Genomic DNA, 25,000 nt, shown 5'->3' on the forward strand with positions numbered 1-25,000 from the left:
CCCTTTTCTCAAAAACGAAAATGACAAACATCAACAAATTACATTATTTCATTTAAATATTCTTGCAATTAAAAGTAGTTATACTATCAAATATCAAAGGGATCAACCGCATAAAATCCTTACCAGTTTGTACAGAAAGACTTGCAGATGGCGTTTACTTTCTTCAAAACGAATATCCAACAACAATGAAGGGATTATATGTAACAGAATACCATTAATGAAAACTTGTAAATAGGATTTTCGTGGATTAACATAATTTGATATAAAAGTAGATTATCACGTCACGGAAATCCTCAGTAAATTAATATTTATAATTAAACTTTCAACTCCAAAACCTAGTTACAAATTATTAAAAGGATTAATGTGTTGGTAAATAAAGACCTGGAAAATTTTCAGTACAAAATACAGCAAAAAACAAATATGCTGTACAAACTCTTCCCCGTCGACGAATAAATATAATGCTTTATAAGCAAAGAGGTATAAAAAAATTATCAGAAAGATGAAAAATCAAGACACGAAATTATTTACCTGACGCCGTTGCAACGAGGGCCAGAATGGTTACCAAGGAAACCAGTACCGGCGGCGGTGACATCATTATCGTCACCACGTCTGGAAAAAGGAAAAAAAAGTTACACATTTTCTTTATTAAAGCTCCAGTTAGTAAACAATTATGCTAACCTAGGAACTAAGCCACAACAACAACAATAATAATAATAATAATAATAATAATAATAATACTGTGAATTATAGTAATGACAACAATATCAATTACAATAACAAATATGAAAGTAGTAACAGTACTGCAAAAGCAGTAATAGGTCTGATAAGCACAATACTGACAACTACAACTACATCAACAAAAAAAGTTACATTCATTGCCACGTAGAATCCCAATAACAATCACGGGCTAACAATACTTCATGAATAAGAGTATACTGTAATTATACTTGTTATTATCAAAATAGAGATAAAAGCCCACAAAAACAACATGCCTTCGTTAACAATGATGCAGGCCCTTCACCATCACAGTAACCTACTAAAAGCGCCAACAGAAAAAAAAAATCCGGTCGCAAACACCGTTAAAGAGAAAAGCACAATATCGCAGCGCCGGTCTGCAGACTTACCATCTCTACTGACGGCAAAACAGAGCTGCGTACCTCGCCAGAAATCTCAGACACAACCAAACACGAATCGATATTTGCCCACAATCATAAACGACTGTAACTTTGAGTCTTCAGTCATCATTAAACGAGTCATTACAAAACAGAGACAGTCTATAATCATACGTAAAAATTAAAAATGCTCATATGCTCACACACACACACACAAACACACACAAATAATTTCTGCTACAAATAAGGAGTTTTTCTGCTACAAATAAGGAGTTTAGAACCGGCAAGAACCAGTCTTCGCATAACAAACACGCTTATCATCACTGATGAACCTTATCCATAACAACAACGAGACGAGACTATAACCGCGCAAAGATCTTAGAATAATAAAGAAAATGAGAAAAGCGAAGTTAAACTGGTCTATGAATCGTTCTTGCGAGACAACATGTCTACAATTATCCATAAAAGCGTTTCAGAAAAGAAAAGCGAGCAGACAACTACCCAAAAGTTGTTTTGTACTTTAACGCAAGCCTACAAAGCACGCTGTAAGCCTTTTTCAACCAAAGCTAAGAAATGAGTTGCGATCATTGTACCGAACCTTCACCAAATTTTAAAATATTAATTTTGAAAAATAGCGAAATATCAGCAGGAACATTTGGGAAGGAATGTGTATGGTAGCTTCAAGGTCACGAGTTTCATTCTTTGTCAAAACAATAACATCATGAATGTACAAGCATCTTCTGTGTGTGTGTGTGTGTGTGCTTGTGTGTCTGAGTGTGTGTGGGTGGGGGTCGTCTAGCTTGCAAATGAACGGGGAGGAACGAATGGGTGCGACCCCAAAAACCAGGATGCCTCCCTTTTGGCCTAAGTAGTAAAGTATGTAACCAGTTGTTAGTCAACTGTTAAGGGTCGCATCTTCGGTGGATTGAGAGCGAGACAAGAGATTAAACACTGTACCATCAAGACGCGAGGGCATCGATGAAACTATTCATAAGACATTCTCTCTCTCTCTCTCTCTCTCTCTCTCTCTCTCTCTCTCTCTCTCTCTCTCTCTTTATGTCTGGCACATAAATAAAGTGCGCATTTCAGTCTTCCTGTAGCAAAAAAAAAAAAAAAAAAAAAAAAAAAAAAAAACTTTCCCGATCGAAAGCACTGTTGAATCTCCCCTGCCCAAACAATCCTGTGAATCGTATTACAGTGTTAGCGGATATGTGCCAAGGCAAAAGAAACGTGATCTGACGTTGTTAGAATCTGTTGTGAACCCCGAATGCTTGGGTTTGGTTACCGTGTTTGTCATTCATTTCACAGCTTATGACTAACGTTTGAACTAATGACCACTCATAAAGTAGTTTTTATAATGTGGAAAACTCTTCTAATTATGACTGACGCCTGTCCCCTCTTGCGTTTGTGATTTGCTTGTGATTACCGTCTGCGGATGAGACGAGTTCTTGCCCTTGTGGCTAAACTTTGCAATGCTGTTCAGCGAAACTACTTTCGATTCTGTTTTCATCAGTAACTCAGCTGATGGAAGTAAAATTAAGGGAAAAGTCTCCTTGAAGAATGGAAAGAGACAAAAAAAAGTAGCATGAATGAAAAGTTACTTAACGGACCGAAGTACATGACAAATGCAATTTATTATGAGGACAGCACCCGCAGAGATTACCCACAAATATAAATGTACCAGTATGTAAAGATGTAAAAATGAGCATACATATATATACACTATTAAATGTAAACACACATTAATTTATAAATATTTGTCACTGAAGGAAGCTATAGTTTTCAAGTGGTTATAATAACCGCCTCATTAGTTAGGGGGCCAAGGTTTGATTTTGCGGGCAGGCAGACCACTGGGCAACGTTTTGTAAAACTCCATTACCATGTTGACGTAATGCAGTGATTCAGGTACCAGGAAGTTTGTTAATTGTGACAGATCGCAGACATGATGAACATGGCTATTGGGCGGTCAACCTCATTTCAAAACTTATAATAAAAACAGGAAAGAAGCACCTTTTAGAGCCTCCCCATAAACCTAAAAAAAGACGTATGTGTGTGAATATATATATATATATATATATATATATATATATATATATATATATATATATATATATATATATATATATATATATGTATATATATATATGTAATATTATCGCTTTATAAATTCTCCTTTGGTGTTGATCCTGAGGTTACGTGAATTTGATATTAAATGACATTTGTAGCATAGTGTTCGTGAAAAAATAAATAATTGTAGTATAGTGTTCGTGAATAAATAAATAAGTAGATAAATATATATATTACACGACAGATACAGATATATATATATATATATATATATATATATATATATATATATATATATATATATATATATATATATATATATATATACTAATACTACTCTTTCCTTCTTTGACCTAAACCCGGCGCTGCCCGGGATAAACTTTCTCTCTCTCTCTCTCTCTCTCACTCTTCCCACACCCTTCCCAACCCCCACCCCCTTTGGAGTCATTGATGTCTTACCCCACAGTATTCTTTTCCAGTTAGTAAGTCATATGTATACCGAAATTAGATATGATAAATTTGTAAAGTTTATTTAGTTACTAAGTCTACAGGCGGAACCAGCCCCGTTTTAGGGAAGCCCTTCCCACCCCCCGACCTCGATTTGGTGCCCTTTGGTGCTAGTGATTTCTTACCCTCAACAGTGCTGATTTCTAGATAGTACGTCATATGTATAACAAGTTTGGTTGAAATTGCTCAATGCGTTTCAGAGTTATGCTGGAACATACACACAAAAACATACATACATACATCCATCTTTATATATATATACTAGCTGACCAACCCAGTGCTGTCTGGGAAAACTCTGAATAACAACCAATAAACTCTCTCTCTCTCTCTCTCTCTCTCTCTCTCTCTCTCTCTCTCTCTCTCTCTCTCTCTCTCTCCTGTTAAGATAGTTGCTTCAATTACATTGCCCAGCTTTTTTGACATTTTATATTTCACCCCTGCTCACCCCCTATTCCCATTGGGGCTGAACTTGGACTTGAAGGTAATCGAGAGTGTCACTATTCACCTCAGCGACCTCGAAAACTATGGATTAGACGATAATATCTGTAATTTTTGACCTTTTATTTTTCACCCATTCTCACCCCCACTATTCCTATCAGGCTGAACTTGGACTGAAAAGACATCAGAAATATCACTGTTCATCTCAGTGGCCTTGAAAACTAAGGATTAGACATTAATATCTGTTGTTTTCGGTTATTTTTACGTCACCCCCTTCCCACCCCTTCTCAACCCCCCTTTCCTATTGGGGCTGAACTTGGACTTAAACTGCATCAGGAGTGTCCCTACTCATCTCAGCGACCTCAAAAACTATGGATCAGACACTAATATCTGTCATTTTTGTTTATTTTTACATGTCACCCCTTTCCCACTCCCTTCTCAACCCCGCTTCCTATTGGGGCTGAACTTGGACTTAATGGGCATCGGGAGTGTCACTATTCATCTCAGTGACCTCGAAAACTGTGGATTAGATACTAATATTTGTCGTTTTCAATTATTTTTTAATGTCACCCACTTCCCAGTGATGTCTTACCCCCATAGTATTCTTTCCGAGATAGTAAGTCAAATGCTTACCAAGTTTGGATGAAATTGCTCAATGTGTTTCACAGTTATGCTGGAACACACACATACATATATATATATATATACACATATATATATATATATATATATATATATATATATATATATATATATATATATATATATATATATATATATATATATATGTGTGTGTGTGTGTGTGTGTGTGTGTGTGTGTGTGTGTGTGTGTGTGTGTGTATAAATGTGGAAAGCTATGAAAAGGTAAAGGGCAAAATTTGAATATCATGTAGCAGTTCCCTCCATTTCTCTAGAGTAATGCCTTGACAAATATTTCATGCGGAGCGGCCTCGCCCCTGATCAATCATGAAAGAGCTTTATACCTCGGGACACCGTTATGTGCTTTTCAAAAGGGAACGATTTCTTTTTCCGGGCCAAATACGAAATGAAAAAAAATTATAAAAAACATAATACGTTCTGTAGCCCTGTAACTTGGGTCGTGTACTTCAGAGTAGGGGACAGACTATCATTCAAGTTTTATTTATGAAATACTGACGCACCCATACACATTACATTTAAGAATACTTTCATTTGTACAGAAACACCAAAGCAATCTTATGTTACAGGGTAACATTTATGCATTTTTTTTTAAATTAAAGCAGTCACACGTTTAAAAAAATTCACAATTTATTAAAAACTATTTTATTAGGATCCAAACTTACCAATATGCATTTTACAGGCTACATGAAGAATAAGTGAATTACAGAATATATAGCAAAGATTTATCGACGCCAATTTTTAGGGTTAGAGTACAACAAGGCGTTTTCACTACTTCATTACCGAACAGAGAGCGGCGTTAAGAAATACGGACATTGAAGTATTATCAGAAGAATGTAGTTTTCATAACAATTACGAACAGAAACTACGACCATTGGTCTAATACTACTGTAGTACTACTAAAATAATAATTATATGGAGGGTTACTTTTTTGTACATTAATCTCCATGGCATAATAAAATACTTCATTCTCAATAACTTACGAACTTAAATAGCTTGCCAAAAAAGGTGCAAATCACCCAACAGAAACATAGCAATCGTAATACTTCATTCTTAATAACTTTCGAACTTAAATAGCTTGCCAAAAAAAGTGCAAATTACCCAACAGAAACATAGCAATCGCAGGAACGACACTGACTCATGTGAAATGTGTGCATTTTCTCAATCATTCTTATTTACTAAATATTTTACTTAGGCCTTATATTTTTCTTCTTTTCTTAATGTGAAATGTGTGCATTTTCTCATGCACTCTTATTTACTAAATATTTTACTTAGGCCTCGTCTTTTTCTTCTCTTCCTAATGTGAAATGTGTGCATTTTCTCATGCATTCATATTTACTAAATATTCTACTTAGGCCTCGTCTTTTTCTTCTCTTCCTAATGTGAAATGTCTGCATTTTCTCATGCATTCTTATTTACTAAATATTTCTCTTAGGCCTCGTCTTTTTCTGCTTTTCCTAATACCAGATGTTTTTTCTTATGGGGCCTGGCGTTTAATTGAAAGTCTCGAAGTTTCCATAACAATACTTTTGCTGTTTTCTTTTTAAGTATTAATTTTCTAATGGAAAGACCAGGAAATTCTTGAACGTAATCTTACGTCTTATGAAATCTAATTTGTCTTAAGCTTGATTTTTCAATAGTTATTTTTAATACCGGTAAAGAAGGCTAGTTTCCATGGGATTCTGCGTTTTTGCTTTTTTAAAAACCAATATATTCCACTAGCGTTGATTTTATCAATCTTTTCTCTACCTTTTCCCAGTTCTAACAGTCATACAATAAAAGGATTTTTCAACGTTATGATGATCTCTCATAAGCTTTCCTCTCTCATGAGCTTTCCTCTTCGAAAGTAAATTCAATGTACCACTTTTACTATCGCACAGATTTTTATGTACAATGAAGCTCTAATGTTCTTAAGCTTCTTAATCTAATTTGTAGGCCTTCTGAATATTCGAAAAGTTTTAAAAGCATTACTTAGCAAAAGATTATTCTCCTTATTATATAAATTTTCCCCGGCAATATTAATATATTTATACACACGCGCGCACACACACACTAGCAGAATACCCTAAATCGCAAAGAATACAAAAATATATTTAACAGAGTGCGCATGTCACACATGAAGAATCTATCTCGTATATATCAAGAGTTAAACTATTATTTTATTTCTGCGCTTTAACTAAGAACTTGGGTTCTCACGACATATCGGCGTCATCAGTCGATTATGCGTACCAAACATGAGGCCTCTGTCTCACAGTTCAAAAGATATGGACATGGTTAAATTCTTATTTGCCATTTAACCTCCAGTTGCGCATCACCATTCTTTAATGGATTATGAGTGACAAATATGAAGATCCATGACCTCTTTATGACCTCGGTCTTGATCCTGACCTAACTCTGCTCATCGGCATTTGTGGAATATCCATGCCAAATAAAAAGCTTCCATTCTGAATAACTCAAATTTACTGGTCAAAGTCAAATTCCTAATCGACATGTGCACCCTCTGGGAATAAGAGGGCCATCCACATCAACACAAAATTTTGAAAAAATAACATATTTGTTTATGTACATATGTTTATGTATGTATGTATATATATGTCTATGTGTATATATATATATATATATATATATATATATATATATATATATATATATATATATATATATATATATATATATATATATATAATCCCTAGAGTGGATAGCTCGAGAAGGTGTTAATCTTCAGGTTCTCAGCAAGTCTTATGGGATGACCCCATCCCTCCAAGGGTTGTAACGGAACACGCCCAAATCGTCGTCCTCGGTTGGGAATCGAACCCTTTTCCTTATCATTTAACCTCACATGTATATTACATTTAAAATTTTGTCTTTTTTTACCTCCACCACTGCACAAAGATTTTCCCCCCAACGCAATGCTCCTGAAAGGATTGAGGTCCTCACCAAAGCGACACGCGAACTTTCTTCCTGCAGTTCACAAACTCGGAGGCGCAGCCGTAATAATGCTGAATAACCAATTGCAAACACGTAGTCACAACTTCACCGAATGAGAGCGACGACGAAATTTAATAAGGACCCAACGAGTTATCAGATAATGCCAACACAGAAATTTCGTCTTGCATTTGCGTGCTTGGGTGTGCGCAATAACAGAGATTGAAAAATATTTTTGCTTTAACAGAAATTCTAAAGGGAAATCATCGTGTAGCTACAACTACAAATGCATTAAGCTGTACCGTACAAAATCTAGCAATGCAAATCGTTTTATTCTTTCCTTCAGAATATGTGCAAAAATATTTATAGAAAATATTACGAAATAAAATCTACAAAAGAATCATAGAATTAAAAAAATTTAACTATTTTGAAAGCCTCCTATTAGTTTTCGTGTAATTAAAATTGACGAATTACAGTACATAAAGTTCAATAACACTGATATTACACAACGTCACTATGAATGAAAAGGCGATAGCACTCAGGGAACAGAATGTATTTTTAGCAGACATGCCTCGAGAAATTATACTAACTTTCTAGGTACATGATGGAAACTGATTCATGAAAAAGCATAAAATCCGATTAGACCAACTTGAGGTAATTGCATTCACAATTAAAACTTGAAAGAAAATGAGAAAAGCTTCGAGTCGACTCTTCAAAACCATTCAGCGCGATCGGATTCAATCAAAACAGAAATACCTTCCTCTATTGTAAAAGGCTGATCAAAGCGTGTTTTTGAAGCCGCATACGATTCCCTTCGACCCGAATGTAGGTCAGCTAAAACACACACAAGAGCTGAGAAGCGAATCGGGACAGCAGGATGAAAAGGGGCATCGGATTTCGAACGCCGCATATTCGATTTCCCACTTGGAGACAAGAGGATTGAATTAACCGATCTTTATCTATTATTGTTCTGCTCACTCAAATGTTCCTTTATCTCAAGATTAGCTTCCTGTTAAAATGACTAGTCCTTCTTCAAGTGCCGTTCTGTGCATAACTGAGAGAGAGAGAGAGAGAGAGAGAGAGAGAGAGAGAGAGAGAGAGAGAGAGAGAGAGAGAGAGAGAGAGAGAGAGAGCATCGATTTCTATTACTGTTCAGTCAAAATATTAATTTCCTGGTAAGATCAACAGTTCTTTCACGAATGTATGAGCGTGTGTTTCTGGGGAGGGCGCGTACCAAATTTCCCACATTATAATGCACAACATTCATGTACCCGTACAGTCTTCGCCGTAGAAAGATCAGCGTATCAACGTGCGTTCTCGAATCTAAATTTCCTTTCCAGTCCATCTTTTTTTATTTTTTTTTTTTGAAAACCACAAGCAGGAAAGGTTAACGCACCGCAAACCCTTTCAAACAAATAGCATTGCCAGACATTCCATTTCTTCACATCGCATTAAACGCCGCAGACAACGGTCTTTTTATGGGGAGCTAATTGCATTCCCCCTTTAGCATCGCTCGCTCTGTTTTGTGGTACTTAGTGACGGCGTCTGCCAACTTACGGAATAGAATGACCCCGGGGAAAGCATCTCAATTCATAACAAGGGACGAGACGGCGACAGGGAATGAGTCTTCCTAGAGGAACATAATGGAGTTTCTACAGAGTAAGTTTCTCTCCCCGGATTATATTCATACACTAATGTTCATGTAAGTTTTAGTAACAATTGTTATTTAATAAAAGGAGGGTCGTGCGCCCCATCATTCACGTTTCAGTTTGTCCAAGGTTGCGTCAACTTGATGAAATAACAGACCTCAGCGATTTTGGGTAAGTGGCATGGGCGAGAATGAGGCCCAACGGCTAAAGAGTATAGCCTACAGTGACAGTCCACCATCTTCAAATAAACAATACCACTTCCATTCATGCTGTGAGGAGCTATTAACGCCGCCTCCCTTGCAATTTAGGATCGTTATTTAAGTTGTTCAGTTTTTTAAAAAATTCAAAACATAATACATATTTTTCAAGTTTAAAAGTACCAAAGCTTCCAAAGTTTCTTACTCGTTTCCATTGCCTTAATAAGAGTCAAATGACACCAGGCTGCTGACCTGAAAACAACATAAAATGTCACGAACAAATTACTTTTTACATGAAGGTACTGAAAGACATCAAAATCCTACAGTCATCTTTGTAAGATCAAGATAAACACAGTAATTTTGTAAATTTTCTAGCAAGGTCATAATAAATAGAAATCTTGAAGATGAGAAGCGGTAAAATTCTCTTTCTCTCTCCATTCTGCTCTGTGAGGATCTCAACTGACTCTTGGATTTCAAGGAATCTTGACAAAACCTTATTTATCAAAAGCTAAATTAGGGAATATTGTAACCCATACTTAAAAGCTGAAATTTTAAAGGAAGATTGGCATTTCACATGCCAATTATTAACTCACTACTTAATACTTATGCGGCGAACTTAAACTTTTTCGGTTTTAGCTTTTATAATGAAGAACCTAACAGGGGTCAATGGAAAGCGTGTTTGAAGGCCCTCTCTTATTCAGTAATGACAGACCTACCTCTTTAAACAGGTCAAAATAACTCATAAAACCCAGAAGAACAGAGCAAGTTCCACAATCTAAAAATATGAGTCGGATTTTGTACGCATGAAGTGACATAATCATTGTGACTAACTGCCACCAAGGTGCTGGCGAAATTAAAATAAACGTTCATTTCCATTACAGAAGTTTTCTCGATTAATGTGATACGTCTGAACTTCCATAAATGACTGACATTCATCGGAATATTTCCACTTTTTGTTCATATATTTTGCGAATGGCTTCATTTGCACAGCAACATCAGTTCCTAACATGAAATCAAACTAGCATATTCTCGAGTACCGTTCCCCTTTCAAAAAAAAAACAAAATTCATCTCTTAAAAAGACTGAATTCCCGCTGGTGTTAGATACGTATTTTACTGGAGCCAACATCTTTAAGCAAAGCAGTCGATCACACTGTCACATCAGCTGTTCCAAGTGATCATTCGTAATTTTATTCAGTCTCTCGTTTCATCACCCATACGCTATAGTGTACTTTAAAAAAAATGGTAATTCCTCTCTTCGTCAGGACCATAATTTCACTCTTTTTGAGCTTCCTTAAAGGGTCTACATCCATATAATGGTTGCGCCCCCTCCCCTCATCTTTCCTATGTTTCCTATGAGCTTGGGTAGAAGAAGGCACTGGGATGCCAGTCCCACTGGCCTCTGAATAAAGAAAAAAGATAGGTCAAACAGCACGCCTCCAAGAAGAAAGAATCCAACTACATCTGACCGCAGATAATCCCACGAAACTCCTTCCGGTTACTTATCATTTCCCTACGACTCCGACCACCAATACAGTCCAGCCAAACATGTCCCCCCGACCACCAAGGGCCCCGAAATTTACCCACGACCAAAACATCTCCCAGCGCACTCAGGCGCAGATACCATGCGATAACAGCTTCTTTGGTGCCTTATCGCCATGGCTGAGTTGTTGCCTGTCCCAAGTCTCGAACCACGATGAACTCGCAATTTATCTCGAGGCTTTCATCTAGAACCCACCTGGGTCTGACTGCCCGCGCTTATCTTCTCCCTCCGAGGGACGAAGAATAAGGGCGATAGGTGGCCACCAGAGTTGGGGTGGACAGATCGGAATGGTCACTGGGACTAATAACAGTAGTGTTGTTTCATCATCTGTGACTTGAGCATAAAACAAATGTAAACATATGTTACATTACGTATGAACGCGTACATCTTTATTCATTTATCCATCTATCTACTTTTTTGCACTGCAATAACACACACTCATACATATATATATATGTGTGTATGTATGTACGTGTGTGTGTGTGTGTGTGTATATATATATATATATATATATATATATATATATATATATATATATATATATATATATATATATATATATATATATATATATATATATACATATATATCCACACACAGAAAAAGGGGAAGGAACATGATTTATGGTTTCGCGCCAAAAAGTAGCCAAAGGATTACCTAGTCAGGGCCCTCCCATTTTATTTTATCATACAACAGCAACCATTTTGGAAGAGCAATGATCACTCACGTCTATCACTTTTTCTCCCTATACTCTCTTTCACTGTCTTAGCTACAAGGACCTACAAAAGTCGATCAACAATCAGGTAGAAAATTTGCTTCTTGGGTCAACAGATATAATGGGCTTTAAAAATATGCTTCCATACCGATCCTCCAAAGGTTGTGAACCAAGGGTGCCCCCTAAATTACGAAGGGGAGAGAGAGAGAGAGAGAGAGAGAGAGAGAGAGAGAGAGAGAGAGAGAGAGAGAGAGAGAGAGAGAGAGAGAGAGAAAGCAAGTTGCAACGGCTATTTTGTAGGAAAGGGAGATTCTTCCTAACTCGGTGCTATTTTCACCGGAAAAGGTCACGTTAAATATTTGACAGTCAAATCATCGAAAGACTTAATCAAAGATTGAAGGCAGTGAATAACGTGAACCCCGCCTTCTTTCTTTCTAATCTTCGGTAAGGTAATAATTCATTTATCAACATACGGAGTTATGACGACCTGGCACGATGGAAGAACGGGACTGAGCAAGATCTGAGGATTATTTATTCATTTAGCGGGATCTGTTCCATGTCTAGAGCGCCGGGAAAAACAAAATATTGAATCTGAATTCCAAAAATGGAATCGGGATGAATCTAATTTCAATCTTCGATACTTTCTGTATTATTACGGTATCAAACTGGTAAAAGAAAAATACTTCACTACAAACATGTACACTCAACAAGTATTTGATAAAAACTAAAACTTCGAATTACCTCTCATTACAAGCATAAATACATAAGATACAAATACTTCAATTGATGTAAAGAAATTAATCCTTTTGACCGAGTTAAGATAATCTCAGTAATTACACCGTACTGAAAAATACTGATTCTACTCGAACTGTCACTCAAAGATTTACCGGCATAATCTAAAACCCGTTTGTTTGACAACGAGAAATGTTATCGAGCCCCGAAAATGTAGAAAAGAAAGCCTTCAATTTGTTCTTTTCTTTGTATGAGAAAACTCAGAAAATATTTATAATTATTTACAACGAGAGCACGTTATTATAACCTTCATTAGATGAAGATTATTAAGAGGGAATTATATTCCATGCAATTCCCTCTAAATAATCTTCATTTAATGAAGATTATAATAAAGTGCTCTCGTTATAAATAATTATAAATATTTTCTGAGTTTTCTGTACCATACTTTGATTTATATTTTCATTTTCAGTTTTAAATTGTATGTGAAACGTGGTAATGGTAAAAAAAAAAAAAAAAAAAAAAAAAAAAAAAACAGTAGTTGAAACGAGATGTTGAGAGTTCATATATATATATATATATATATATATATATATATATATATATATATATATATATATATATATATATATATATATATATATATATATATATATATATATATATATATATATATAAAGAGAGAGAGAGAGAGAGAGAGAGAGAGAGAGAGAGAGAGAGAGAGAGAGAGAGAGAGAGAGAGAGCGCCGGCACAAGCAAAGACTGAATCGATGTTTCTTGCAATCGATAAAAATACAGCAGCTCTTAATACACAAGCAAAGGAGTTTATGCACTAATGACGATTTAAATATCGAATAAAGGACCCCCCAAAAAAACTGGAGTGAGCATCCACTGATCACAATGAAGCCCGAGGACCACCTGAATGAGTTACAGAATTGCGTTAGTTATCAAAATTTCTCTAGAAGGCACTTCCATTCAAACCAGGGAAAAAATCTAACTGGCTTAAGCTACCCCTAAATACGTAGAGGTTTCATATCGAAACTAAATAACGACTTGCGAAACTTGCAGGATCGATATTTATGATAACATCAGAACCGACTGGCTTGAGATTAGATAGCTTATACCAATGATTTCATACTAATCACTGCACAAAAGTCTCATTGAAAAAAAGTACTTCAATTGACATCTAACAAACGAAAAAGTTGAAAAGGCCAATTCTAGACAAAGAAGAATCCATTAGTCCATGCAGAGGATCAACGTTCTGCTGATGAGATGTGTTGCAGGATGAATGTGGTTTTTCCTTGTGGCCGGTTTTTCTCTGAAGGCTCCTTCTCGCCAGTTATTCTTGGCTGGTGGAAGCCATCAACCCATTCGCTTTATTAACAAAATCTGAGGATGATTACATCAACAAATGACGAAAGCACTTCTCCCTACGATGTCATTATAACGAAAAATCACCTTCATAAACAGACAAATTTGGAGCGCAGATACATAAAACGGAAATAGCCGTCGTTAGAATTGTGTAAACATTTTCCCCCGGAGGACTTAAATGATAAACAAATACCGTTCAGTAGGTGGTAATAAAATGTGCTTAACATATTCTCTCACCACCGTCCCGCTATAAACACCATAGTATAAATAAACGACTTAGCTCCACAACCGACAATATTTACACAACCTCTCTCTCTCTCTCTCTCTCTCTCTCTCTCTCTCTCTCTCTCTCTCTCTCTCTCTCATAAAAAGCAGAGCAGCAGCGAGAAAATCTTTATATCAAATGTATTCCGTTAAGCTTTAAGTATATTAGTTTTTATCAGGACTTGATAAGTAGGAGAGATATCGTGAAAAAAAAAAATATAAATATCAAATATTCAGGGCAGCAGACCCCTCACACTCACAAGCGCACGCAGACACACGTGTATGTATATGTATTACATACATACATATATGTGTGCGTGTGTGTGTCTGCAAGAAGACACAAGGAACAATTAAGCGAGAATTATGAGTTTATTTTTTGTGTACGCGGTTTACGTCTGTAAGCTAAATATACATGTGCGTTTTTTCCCTGCGAAACAATCAAGTCGCATTTTATTTTCTATTCTAACAAGAGTACATACACAAAACAATGTCCAGCTAAAACATTCAATGCATAAATGAAGTTTAATTTCCTAAGACTTTACCGCTTCCGTGAAAAAGAGAAAAAAGAAAGATAATTCATTATTCTTAACACATTAGCAATAAGAGGCAGATAGCAATCAAATATGTATGACTAATTTTTACACTTAATCTCCGAAGCATTATAGAATGAATACGACTTCTAAATATGCCACGCAATAATAATCTGTTTTGCCTCTGTTACTATATTTAGCAAACATTACATTCTTTATTCGTAAGAGCCTCATATTATAACAGAAAATGGTGGAAGTTACAATTAGTCCCCGAAGCAGTGTAAAATGAATACGACTTCTAAATATGCCACGCAATAATAATCTATTTTGCTTCTGTTACTATATTTAGCAAACATCACATTCATTGTTCGCAAGAGCCTCATTAGTATCATGTTATGCTCCATCTACTAAAAAAATTCATACCACAACAACAGAGACGGAAGCGTCTAATTCATTATAGTGTGACGAGCACTGGCATATTCGCATGAAGCTGAAAACAAAATTGGGTCTGTGTGAAGTGAGGAGCTTGTTATTGTTATTTTATTCTGCAATCACAAAAACTAGCTGCAGTGTACATTTCGTAACGCTCACTTTCTTTCCTCTCTCAAATTAATTTTGCCTTTCACTTTCACTTGCTAGAAGACAACTCTATCTAACCCCAGCGCAATCATCTTGAGGTCACTAATTACCTCTAAACGTAATCTCTCTACCCAAGCTTACGAAGCATTTTGAATAGTGTCTTGCATATCCTCCGTTCCCATAATCTCCCTTCTTTTAAGAGGCTGGTATAATGTCTACTTGAAGATTTCGTTCTATTGAAGTTTCTTCTCTCTTTCGTCAGCTACACTCTTTACTGGGTCAGGTTAGAAAACTGATGTACAATACACCACCATTCATACGTGTATGTATATATAAAAGGTGTGTCACTTCCAGCAAATATATACAGTATATATATATATATATATATATATATATATATATATATATATATATATATATATATATATATATATATTATATATATATATATATATATATATATATATATATATATATATATATATATTATATATATATATATATATATATATTATATATATATATATATATATATATATATATATATATATATATATATATATATATATATATATATATATATATATATATATATATATATATATATATGCTTAAAAATCACAGTAGATGCACGTGACTTCAGTGTATAAGCGAATCCTACAGGAAAATGACAGGTAGAAATTCATTACCTAGCGCTTTCACGTTTATTGACGCATTTGTGCCCAGACGATGCGTTAATAAACGTGAAGGCGCTTGGTACTGAACTTCTGCCTGTCCTTTTCCTGTGGGATTCGCTTGTTTATATATATACATATATATGTGTGTGTATGTATATATTTACGTATATACAGTATACATACACACACACACACATATATATATATATATATATATATTATATGTATATATTTGTATGTAAGTATGCATGTATGTATATATAGGCTATATGTATATGTATATATATATATATATATATATATATATATATATATATATATGCATACTATACATACTGTATATATGTATATATATTATACTGGTGTGAAAGCGAGGCTATTCCTCAGCAAAATAGCAAGAAGGCACTAAAGCAGACAGTTTGGTACATGGTTTTCCTTTTCCTTTTTTACTGATGTTTTACTTTATCATATTTTATTTGTACATATATCCTAAATCTTCTTGCTGTATTTGTATATTTTACTTTGTATTTTTAGCCTTGAGGATGAGACAAGGATCTCGAAACTTAGGGCGTCCTGAATAAAGGAAAACATGTACCAAGCTGTCTGCTTTAGTGCCTTCTTGCTGTATATATATTATATATGTAATTATATATATATATATATATATATATATATATATATATATATATATATATATATATATATATATATATATATATATATATATAGGCTATATATTAATAAAACACAGCAAGAATAAGCACAATGACAAAACATAGTAGAAAACCATTATGATAAAAAAGTTATGGTACAAAAGAGGTAATTGAATCTTGAGCAAAGCGAATGACTTGACAAAGCACAGCTGTGGATTTCCCAGGATACTGATTGATTGGTTAAACGCAAGAAAGAACCGACGTCCTAACTTCCCAGGGTGCGTGGGATGATATTATGCTATTACATATGCACTCACTATAACCTCACTAACATGAGGGTTTCCACTGTTTAGGAAAATGTAAAATCACGATTTCAAAATCTCTAAGAAGGCGACTCATGAGGAATTACGGAAAGGAAACACTACTTTTATCGAACTTACGAAAGTTTTTTTTACCTTTCGTACTTTTACTTTTTGTTTGTGTATTTTACCTGTTTTGGGCTGACTTTAATTACAAAATTATTGTTATGTATTTTTGAATTTATTCTGAGGTCTTATATTAAAGTTATGGTATGCATTGTCCACTTAATCTTCTCTTTCGTTATCTATCAACTTCTTCCTCGTGAAGTTTGAGGATAGCTCCACGAAAGGTCGAAATGCCACGGAAATAAACGTGTTACGAGACTATATGCTTCCAAATTCATCACACAATTACTATTGCTATATTTTCAACCACACATTTTCACCAAATCTTCCCCTAATTTGACGGGAAGGCACCTAATTGTTCCCTCATTATTTGACCCACTTGATCATACATTGACCGAATTTCGAGGTCCGAGGTCACAAAAATGACAAAAGTGTAAAAACTAAATGGAAATATCTAAATAATACAAAATTAAAAAGATAACACTACAAGTAACTTTCCTCTCTGCACCAAGTTAATATGAATATCAAGAGAATGATTTGATGTTCTTTACAAATTTCGCAATTGTATAAAGTGAGACTTTCAAAACAGATTCTGAACAACTGTTAAATCTTGACATAATTACACTCCCATAATTTGTAATAACTATTAACGAAATTTCAATTATATAGTCAAATGTCATATTACGAGTGGCAATCTCGCATACTCACCGTTATTTTCCGATATTCATAAGCAAAAGTATTTACACATATTTTCGGAATTACATTTGAGACAAACAAAATACTTTATTGCATGGTAAAGCTTATCAACTCTCGGGGACAATTAGACAAATTTATCTAGTTATTATTATTATTATTATTATTATTATTATTATTAAAAATACGCACATTTATTTGAAACCTGGCAAAATGTCCATTAACCTAAGTAACTTCTACAGAATAGACAAAATATAGCAAAATTACAGTGAAACGGAGATAAACATACCTTGTAAATAAATCATTAACTGTAATTCTAAATCAATAAATCAATCTGCTGTTGCACGTTATAGCCTTTTTTAGCGAATAAATAAGAGGTATTATCTGATACACAGGTGTATTAGCAAATATGTTTTTCGGCAATTTCCTGGATCTTTTTCTGTGAGTCACTGGCTGTAGTTAAGATACTGAGAGGTCCAGAGTTGTCGCCGGGACCCTCAGGCCGTCCTCGCTTCAAAACAAAAATCTACGTGACGCACCGTGACTCAGGAAACACAGACCCAGCGCTCCTGGTTCAAGCGATCTTTTATGCATTTTCCAGAAGATACTTTATGTCCTTGTCAGAACTGTAATTACTAATAATGTATGTAAGACATTGCAAGCTTTCTAACCATATGTATTTGAAACCTCTTCCTAATTTGTATATAGAATTGTTAACCATTCTTCAGGTGTGAGAAAACACATCTGACTGTATATAGACGTCCCTCAGTTTTCTTCTAATGTCAAATTCTCCTTTTCCGCTCGCAAGAGTTCTTGACCTGTCAGAGATTTTGTATCAATAATTTGAATACACTTTGACTCTGCCTTACTCGCCGCCTCGTTATAATACAATTCGCACAACAAGCCAGCATAAACACCATACTTGTATTCCATCAATAAAAATAGTTTGGTACACCAGTACATCGGCTTTGATTATCACCGAATGCAGTCCGCTTTTCACCAGGAAGTTTACATTTCCTTTCCGCTCCTAAATTGCATCCTCTTCTTGACACTTTATGACAACTGAATAAATATTCAAATCAAAATATAATTTAGTGCATTACCGAAATACTGAAAACTTGATACCTTTCATTCACAGAACACACTAGGCAGATCAAATTTTCACTAATATGAATTGCAACTTACAAGCTGTCGTCTGCCAAATAAAAAATTAAACCGAATCTAATTACCTTTAACCAAAACACGTATCAAAAACAAAACTTCCATTAAACAGGAAAAGAAGGCGAGACAAAAACATACCTATCTTCGCAACAGACACGCCCGCAACGTAAAGAATTCCGATACATCAACCAGCAGAAAAAAAAAGAAAAGAAAAAAAGCTTAACGCAAAACAAGAGGTTGTTAAGTGACACCCTAACTAGCGGGTTATCTTGTAGCAATGCCTCCTTTGAAAATATTCGAGATAACGACCTCTTTGAAGCCGAGCCGAAACGACCCCTCACTAATCACGAAAACGATGATCGGCCTGATAAGGCTGTTACTCACAAACACGCGAGGAAGGGGAGACTGCGATTTGACAAAAAAAGGGGAAAACACGTGCACATGCCCCGAAATGAATAGACAGAAATGATGGACAACTTTTCAAAAGGTATACACAGCACAGTCCCCTTCCAAGAGAGAGGGAGAGAGGGGGAGGGGATGGAGCAAGAGTCTGCAAGGTCAATAACCAATTATCCATCATGGGAAAGAGAGAAAAACAGATATTGCAGGATGACGCAAGTAGAAATAAACTTTTAAAAGGTATTTCACATTTTATCTAAAATATGAGAGAGAGAGAGACGAGATTTCAGGGGTGATAAAAACACACAAGGAATTCATATGAGAAAAAGAATGCCGGGCAACACATGTACATCATTACTCAGAGGCAAGCTACATAACATCACTCACCGCGTGTGCACCCAAAGTCCAGCCCTCAATAGGGAGCTCTCTTCCGGGTCGATCTCGTACGCTGAGCAACACGCCAATTAAACAGCAGTCGTTTTCATCAGGGTGACTATAATACGACAAACATCGGACACTATAAGAGCATGAAACCCTTTGATGAAGCACAATCAATGGTGGAAAAACTGGCAGCGCAAATAAAGATGGGTATAATTAGCGGCATTCTTTCGAAAGAAGCATTAAATGGTGAGGCCAGCTTTGTTCCTGGCCAGGGAAAATAAATCAGAGCTGCAAATGGTCGAGAAATTGAATGATCATGTGTTACAGTTCCTCAAAAGTGGTGAAATCATTCATTCAAAAACGAACAATAGCATTAATTAAATATATAATGACGTGAAAAACGCGCGCGCGCGCTAGCAAATACGTGGGCTGCATTTTAATTACTTTTTTAACGTCCTTTATAATCCGGCTAGATAATGCATACAGAAAGAGGCATATATATACATCGGGATGTGTATTTGTGTGAGGGGCGAAAGCACGTTTACATAGCATTTATAATTATTTCACTTCCGGAAGCTCTCGGTGCATATTTTTACTATCAACCACTTTAAATTAATGTAGGCTATTTAAAAGTGCACTGTAAATAAACCCATGCAATTATACTTGAACACGGTTACTAGAGCCAGCTCAAAGTGCTAATACAGTTGCAGAAAAGGATGCTAAAATATGTGAAAGTAGGTACTTGTACTGTTCAGCTGGGGAATCTAGGATGTAACGTTACCTGATGCTACCCTTATAAATGTAATAGTAGTCTCTTAGATCATTTCTTTTTATATCTTTCCGAGATACAATTATTTCTTGGCATGCTAAAATCCCGGGACATAAATAAACATTTTGAACAAGCTAGGAGGACATCTATCTCAAACTACGCAGGCGAGCACACTCTTGCAAGTAAAACAACACAGAATCGAGAGGAATTAGCCAACAATAATGAAGAAGCGACTGTAGCTACGCTCAGCATCCCATCCCAAAGTAATGACGATCAGATTACGCATCAACTCCTATATCAACCTTTGTCTCCCCACAGCCAAATCTACGAACGTTTGTTCTTTTTTACCTGTAAGTACAGTTGTCCCACTCAGCTACTTTAAAAAAAATAGCATGGTATGATTTTCTTCACTTATATAAAATCTGTTCCCTTCCCATCGAGCCCCACTTTACCCAAAACCTAGATCATGTGCTCTTTCTACTTACAAAGTTCCTGTCTAAAAAAAAAAAAAAAAAGTTCCTCTACCTGTGAATCTGCCAACATTTTTCGTCCCAGTCCTCTCTCTGATGCGAGATCGTTCTGGTCATTTCCTTTTCTTTTATTGTCTCTTTTTTATAATCCCAAATGCTGGCATCCTTTCCATTTCCCTTCCCTAGGATAAGCCCCTTCACCGTCCTCTGTTCCCATTTGCCTTTAATCCGCCAATTTGTCTTTCCCGCCTTCCCTTCCCCAACTTCTCCCAACCAATACCCTCCAACCTTTTCGGTTCTCCACATTAGAGTAACCTCCATTCATCAAACATTTAGCTCTCCTGTTGATTCCATCTACTTCCCTCTATTCCATCCCCCATTCTTACTTTACCCCTTATTTCGAGGTGTTCCAAATACAGAGAGAGAGAGAGAGAGAGAGAGAGAGAGAGAGAGAGAGAGAGAGAGAGAGAGAATTAAAAAATGAACTGGAATCACACAAACACGAGAACGAGACGAAGAGTTGAAGGGGCGGGGGGTTCTGAGGGTTGGGGTGGGGGGAAGAGGAGAACCCTGTCCCATCAGTAACTGTAATTGTGTAATGCGATCCAGCTATTACTTTGGCCAACCAACGCATTACTTCCCCTCCTCAAAACCCAAGACACTTGCACTCTATCCTTAACGGGGGGAGAAGGGAGAGAATTGCCACAATCGAAAACAATACGTCTTTCCTACAGTCTGCACTTGAAATGTTCCTTTTCAGCTAAAATGCATGTATATTTTTCGTTAAAGTTAATGGGTATAAATTTCTCCTTGAATTAAAACGTTTTGTAAAAAAAAAAAATATTTTAGGCAAACGTGCGTGAGTAATTTAATATATTGTCAATAAAACGAAAATTTATTTAACTGAAGTAAAGATTTTTTTGTCCATGTACGATGGCAAATACTCCGCAGTAAATTTTCATTCAACAATTTTTAACGTTATTTTTAAGAGGGATTTAAATTTAAGTGATTCCACATAAAAACAGAAGTAAAGAGCGAGTGATTCGCATGTGTCTTCCGATATTCTGACAAAGTGGACAAAGGCACGAATCCACAAATTAAAAACTTTTCCCCCCGTGCCGTGAAATAAAACTTCACATTCACAAAAAAAAAGGAAAAAATTATAATAATACCAGAACTTTGTTGAGTGCATAAATGGCATTTGCCTCCGATGCGTAACTTTGGCCGTAACGCTCAACAAGAAGAGATTTTTCGAATAAATTACGAGAGAAGTCGCTGAGGTATTTTCTCTTAGTACCTTCACTCATATTAACACTTACACGTAGCCTAGAGAGCTTTATGGCTACAGTTGAATTACGTCTCGGGAATATTTTCCGCCCTACTCCAAGATTTAGTTTAGGTCTGTAGTTTCGAAAAAGTCACAATAAATCTGAATTAATCTGAATAAAAAACCCAAATGCTTACCTTCTTGAAATTACTAACCTCAAGATTGTATGGTTCGAGCAGTTTCTTTCCCTCCCCCGTTAATCCTTAGCATAATCTCACTCCTTCCCTGATTCCCAAAACTTCCAACGACACTAGTCTAGAAATGGGGGAGGGAGGGAGGGAACGGATATTAAATTATAATACAAAACGAAAATTTCCCTTGTTTTCCAAAGCTTACAAAGGCGTTCTTTTCCAAGGGCTGGCAAATCTGATTTCCCTGGGCTGTTTTTTTCCAAGGGCTGGCAAGTTTGATTTCCCTGGTCTGTTTTTTCCAAGGGCTGGCAAGTTTGATTTCCCTGGGCTGCTCTTTTCCAAGGGCTGGCAAGTTTGATTTCCCTGGTCTGTTCTTTTCCAAGGGCTGGCAAGTCTGATTTCCCTAGGCTGTTCTTTTCCAAGGGCTGGCAAGTTTGATTTCCCTGGGCTGGCAATTTTGATTTCCCTGGGGTGTTCTTTTCCAAGGGCTGGCAAGTTTGATTTCCCTGGGCTGTTCTTTTCCAAGGGCAGCAAAAGGCTGAAACTCTTGGAGATGTTCTTCTCCCTAATGCTGCCAAAGGTCTGACCTCTATGAGTAGTTCTTTCCCAGGAGGTTGCCAAAGATTTAAACTTCTAGAACTGCTATTCTCTCAAGTGCCCAAGGTTTAAGCTAACACAGCTGTTCTTTTCGAAAGACTACCAAGAGTTAAATCCTCAGCTTTGTCTCCGAGCAATGTTGCCAAACGTTTCAGCTAACGTATGTTCTTTTCCAAGGTTCAGACAAACCCACGAACTCAGGCACCACTGCTACACGGACAATTAATTACAGGCACTTCATATATGAAGATAAACAAAGCATTAAAGGAGAAAAAATCCCCAACACCTCTGTGTACCCACTAACGAACAAGCACTCTGTTTCCGCTCACCCCCAACTTAAAAAAAAAATAAATAAAAAAAAGACTCCGCCCTCAATTACCAGGTAATGATATATACACATCAATCTCAAAACTCTAGTTTAACGAGAAAGGATACGATAAAGAAAAAAAGTTACCATGCTAGAGGGTAGGAAAACCTCCAGATTTTGATGTAATTGGCGGAAAATCTTTATCCAAACACAGTGTCACAACCTCTCTCTCTCTCTCTCTCTCTCTCTCTCTCTCTCTCTCTCTCTCTCTCTCTCTCTCTCTCTCTCTGCCTGAGAAGTAGACGTGACAAATGCCTAATCACAGCGCTTAATATAAAGGAGTCTTATATGTGTGATTTGACAGTATCTCATCAGTTATGAAAAATATTACATCTTAATTTCTTTTATTTTTATTTGTTTTATTCTCCACTTCTCTCTTTCACACACACACACACACACACACACAAACACACACACATCTTACAAAAGGAGTGTTATTAAACGTAATTATTCCGAAGTTATCCTACGCTCTCTCTCTCTCTCTCTCTCTCTCTCTCTCTCTCTCTCTCTCTCTCTCTCTCTCTCTCTCTCTCTCTCTCGTCTGTGTATTCTTAGGTGCCACTTAGAGCCCCCATCCTCTCGCCCCTCCCTCCCCTAAAAGCGCTCATTACAGACAATTTGCGTTCCAGGAGCGCCTAACGCTATAGAATTACATAAGAAACAAGAGGGGAGAAATAGTCTAGCGTTATTTACAAAAGCGTTCGATCGCAGGATTATTAAGAACCGTAAAATTACATCCTCTCATTAATATGGACAAATTTTCGTTCCACAGACTCTATTAGGAGATGGTCTTAACTATTACGCAATTCATTATGATCATTTTAGCGTGGTTATTACATCTGCCTAAATGTTTATATATAAATATATTTTTTTTTAAATATGAAGCATCGGTTTTTGAGCATGTTAACAGTTCCTCGTTGGGCGAGCGGGTTCCGTTCTCAGCTACCACTCTGTTGGTCGCGAGTTCGAATCTCCGACCGGCCAATGAAGAATAAGAGGAATTTATTTTTGGTGATAAAATTCATTTCTCGCTATGATGTGGTTCGGATTCCACAATAAGCTGTAGGTCCCGTTGCTAGGTAACCAATTGGTTCTTAGCCACGTAAAATAAATCTAATCCTTCGGGCCAGCCCTAGGAGAGCTGTTAATCAGCTCAGCGGTCTGTTTAAACTAAGATATACTTAACTTTTTGAGCGTGTTAACGCAACGTCGATATTGCAGGTAAAATAATATAGTTCTTAGTTTATGTTTAGTTGAGAGCCTACTTCTATAATTATAATGTCTAACCCAACGGCGTAGCGAATATGAGGTTTAATCTTAACTAAACCTAGGAGGAAAGACAAATAAAACAGGAGAGAAAATCTAACCCGCTTCCCTCTAAAAAACAGCACAAGACCTTGCCTATAATAAATCTGAGATAGAATAGAAATAAAACTGAGGATGCAATTTGGAACTGATGAGTAATATGAGAAATTATGTAATCACGTCTTAAAACATGGATAGTTATAAAAGAAAACATGAACAGTTATAAAAGGTGTTTTTAAAGCTTGTGTTCTGTTTCCCAGCATGACAAGGTATTGGACTTGGGTAATTCCTAGGTCTAAAATCGATTTTTTCTGGACTTCACAAATTTAACTACTGGGAACTTCAAAGCTGCAGTGTGCATGGA

At 36.2% G+C, this 25,000-nt stretch overlaps 1 protein-coding gene across 2 annotated transcripts in view; it reads right to left on the reverse strand.

Moving 5' to 3' along the window:
• The window catches only part of LOC136839446 (uncharacterized), a 552,172-nt gene that overhangs the window by 280,901 nt on the left and 246,271 nt on the right, over window positions 1-25,000 (reverse strand). For both annotated transcript variants that reach the window (XM_067105502.1, XM_067105503.1), the window contains exon 2: window positions 529-609. In XM_067105502.1, coding sequence (XP_066961603.1) covers window positions 529-595 — 67 coding nt within the window. In that variant the 5' untranslated portion in view covers window positions 596-609. The remainder of the gene's footprint in view (window positions 1-528; window positions 610-25,000) is intronic.

This window comes from Macrobrachium rosenbergii, chromosome 6, assembly GCF_040412425.1.
Source record: "Macrobrachium rosenbergii isolate ZJJX-2024 chromosome 6, ASM4041242v1, whole genome shotgun sequence".
Taxonomy (NCBI): Eukaryota; Metazoa; Arthropoda; class Malacostraca; order Decapoda; family Palaemonidae; genus Macrobrachium; species Macrobrachium rosenbergii.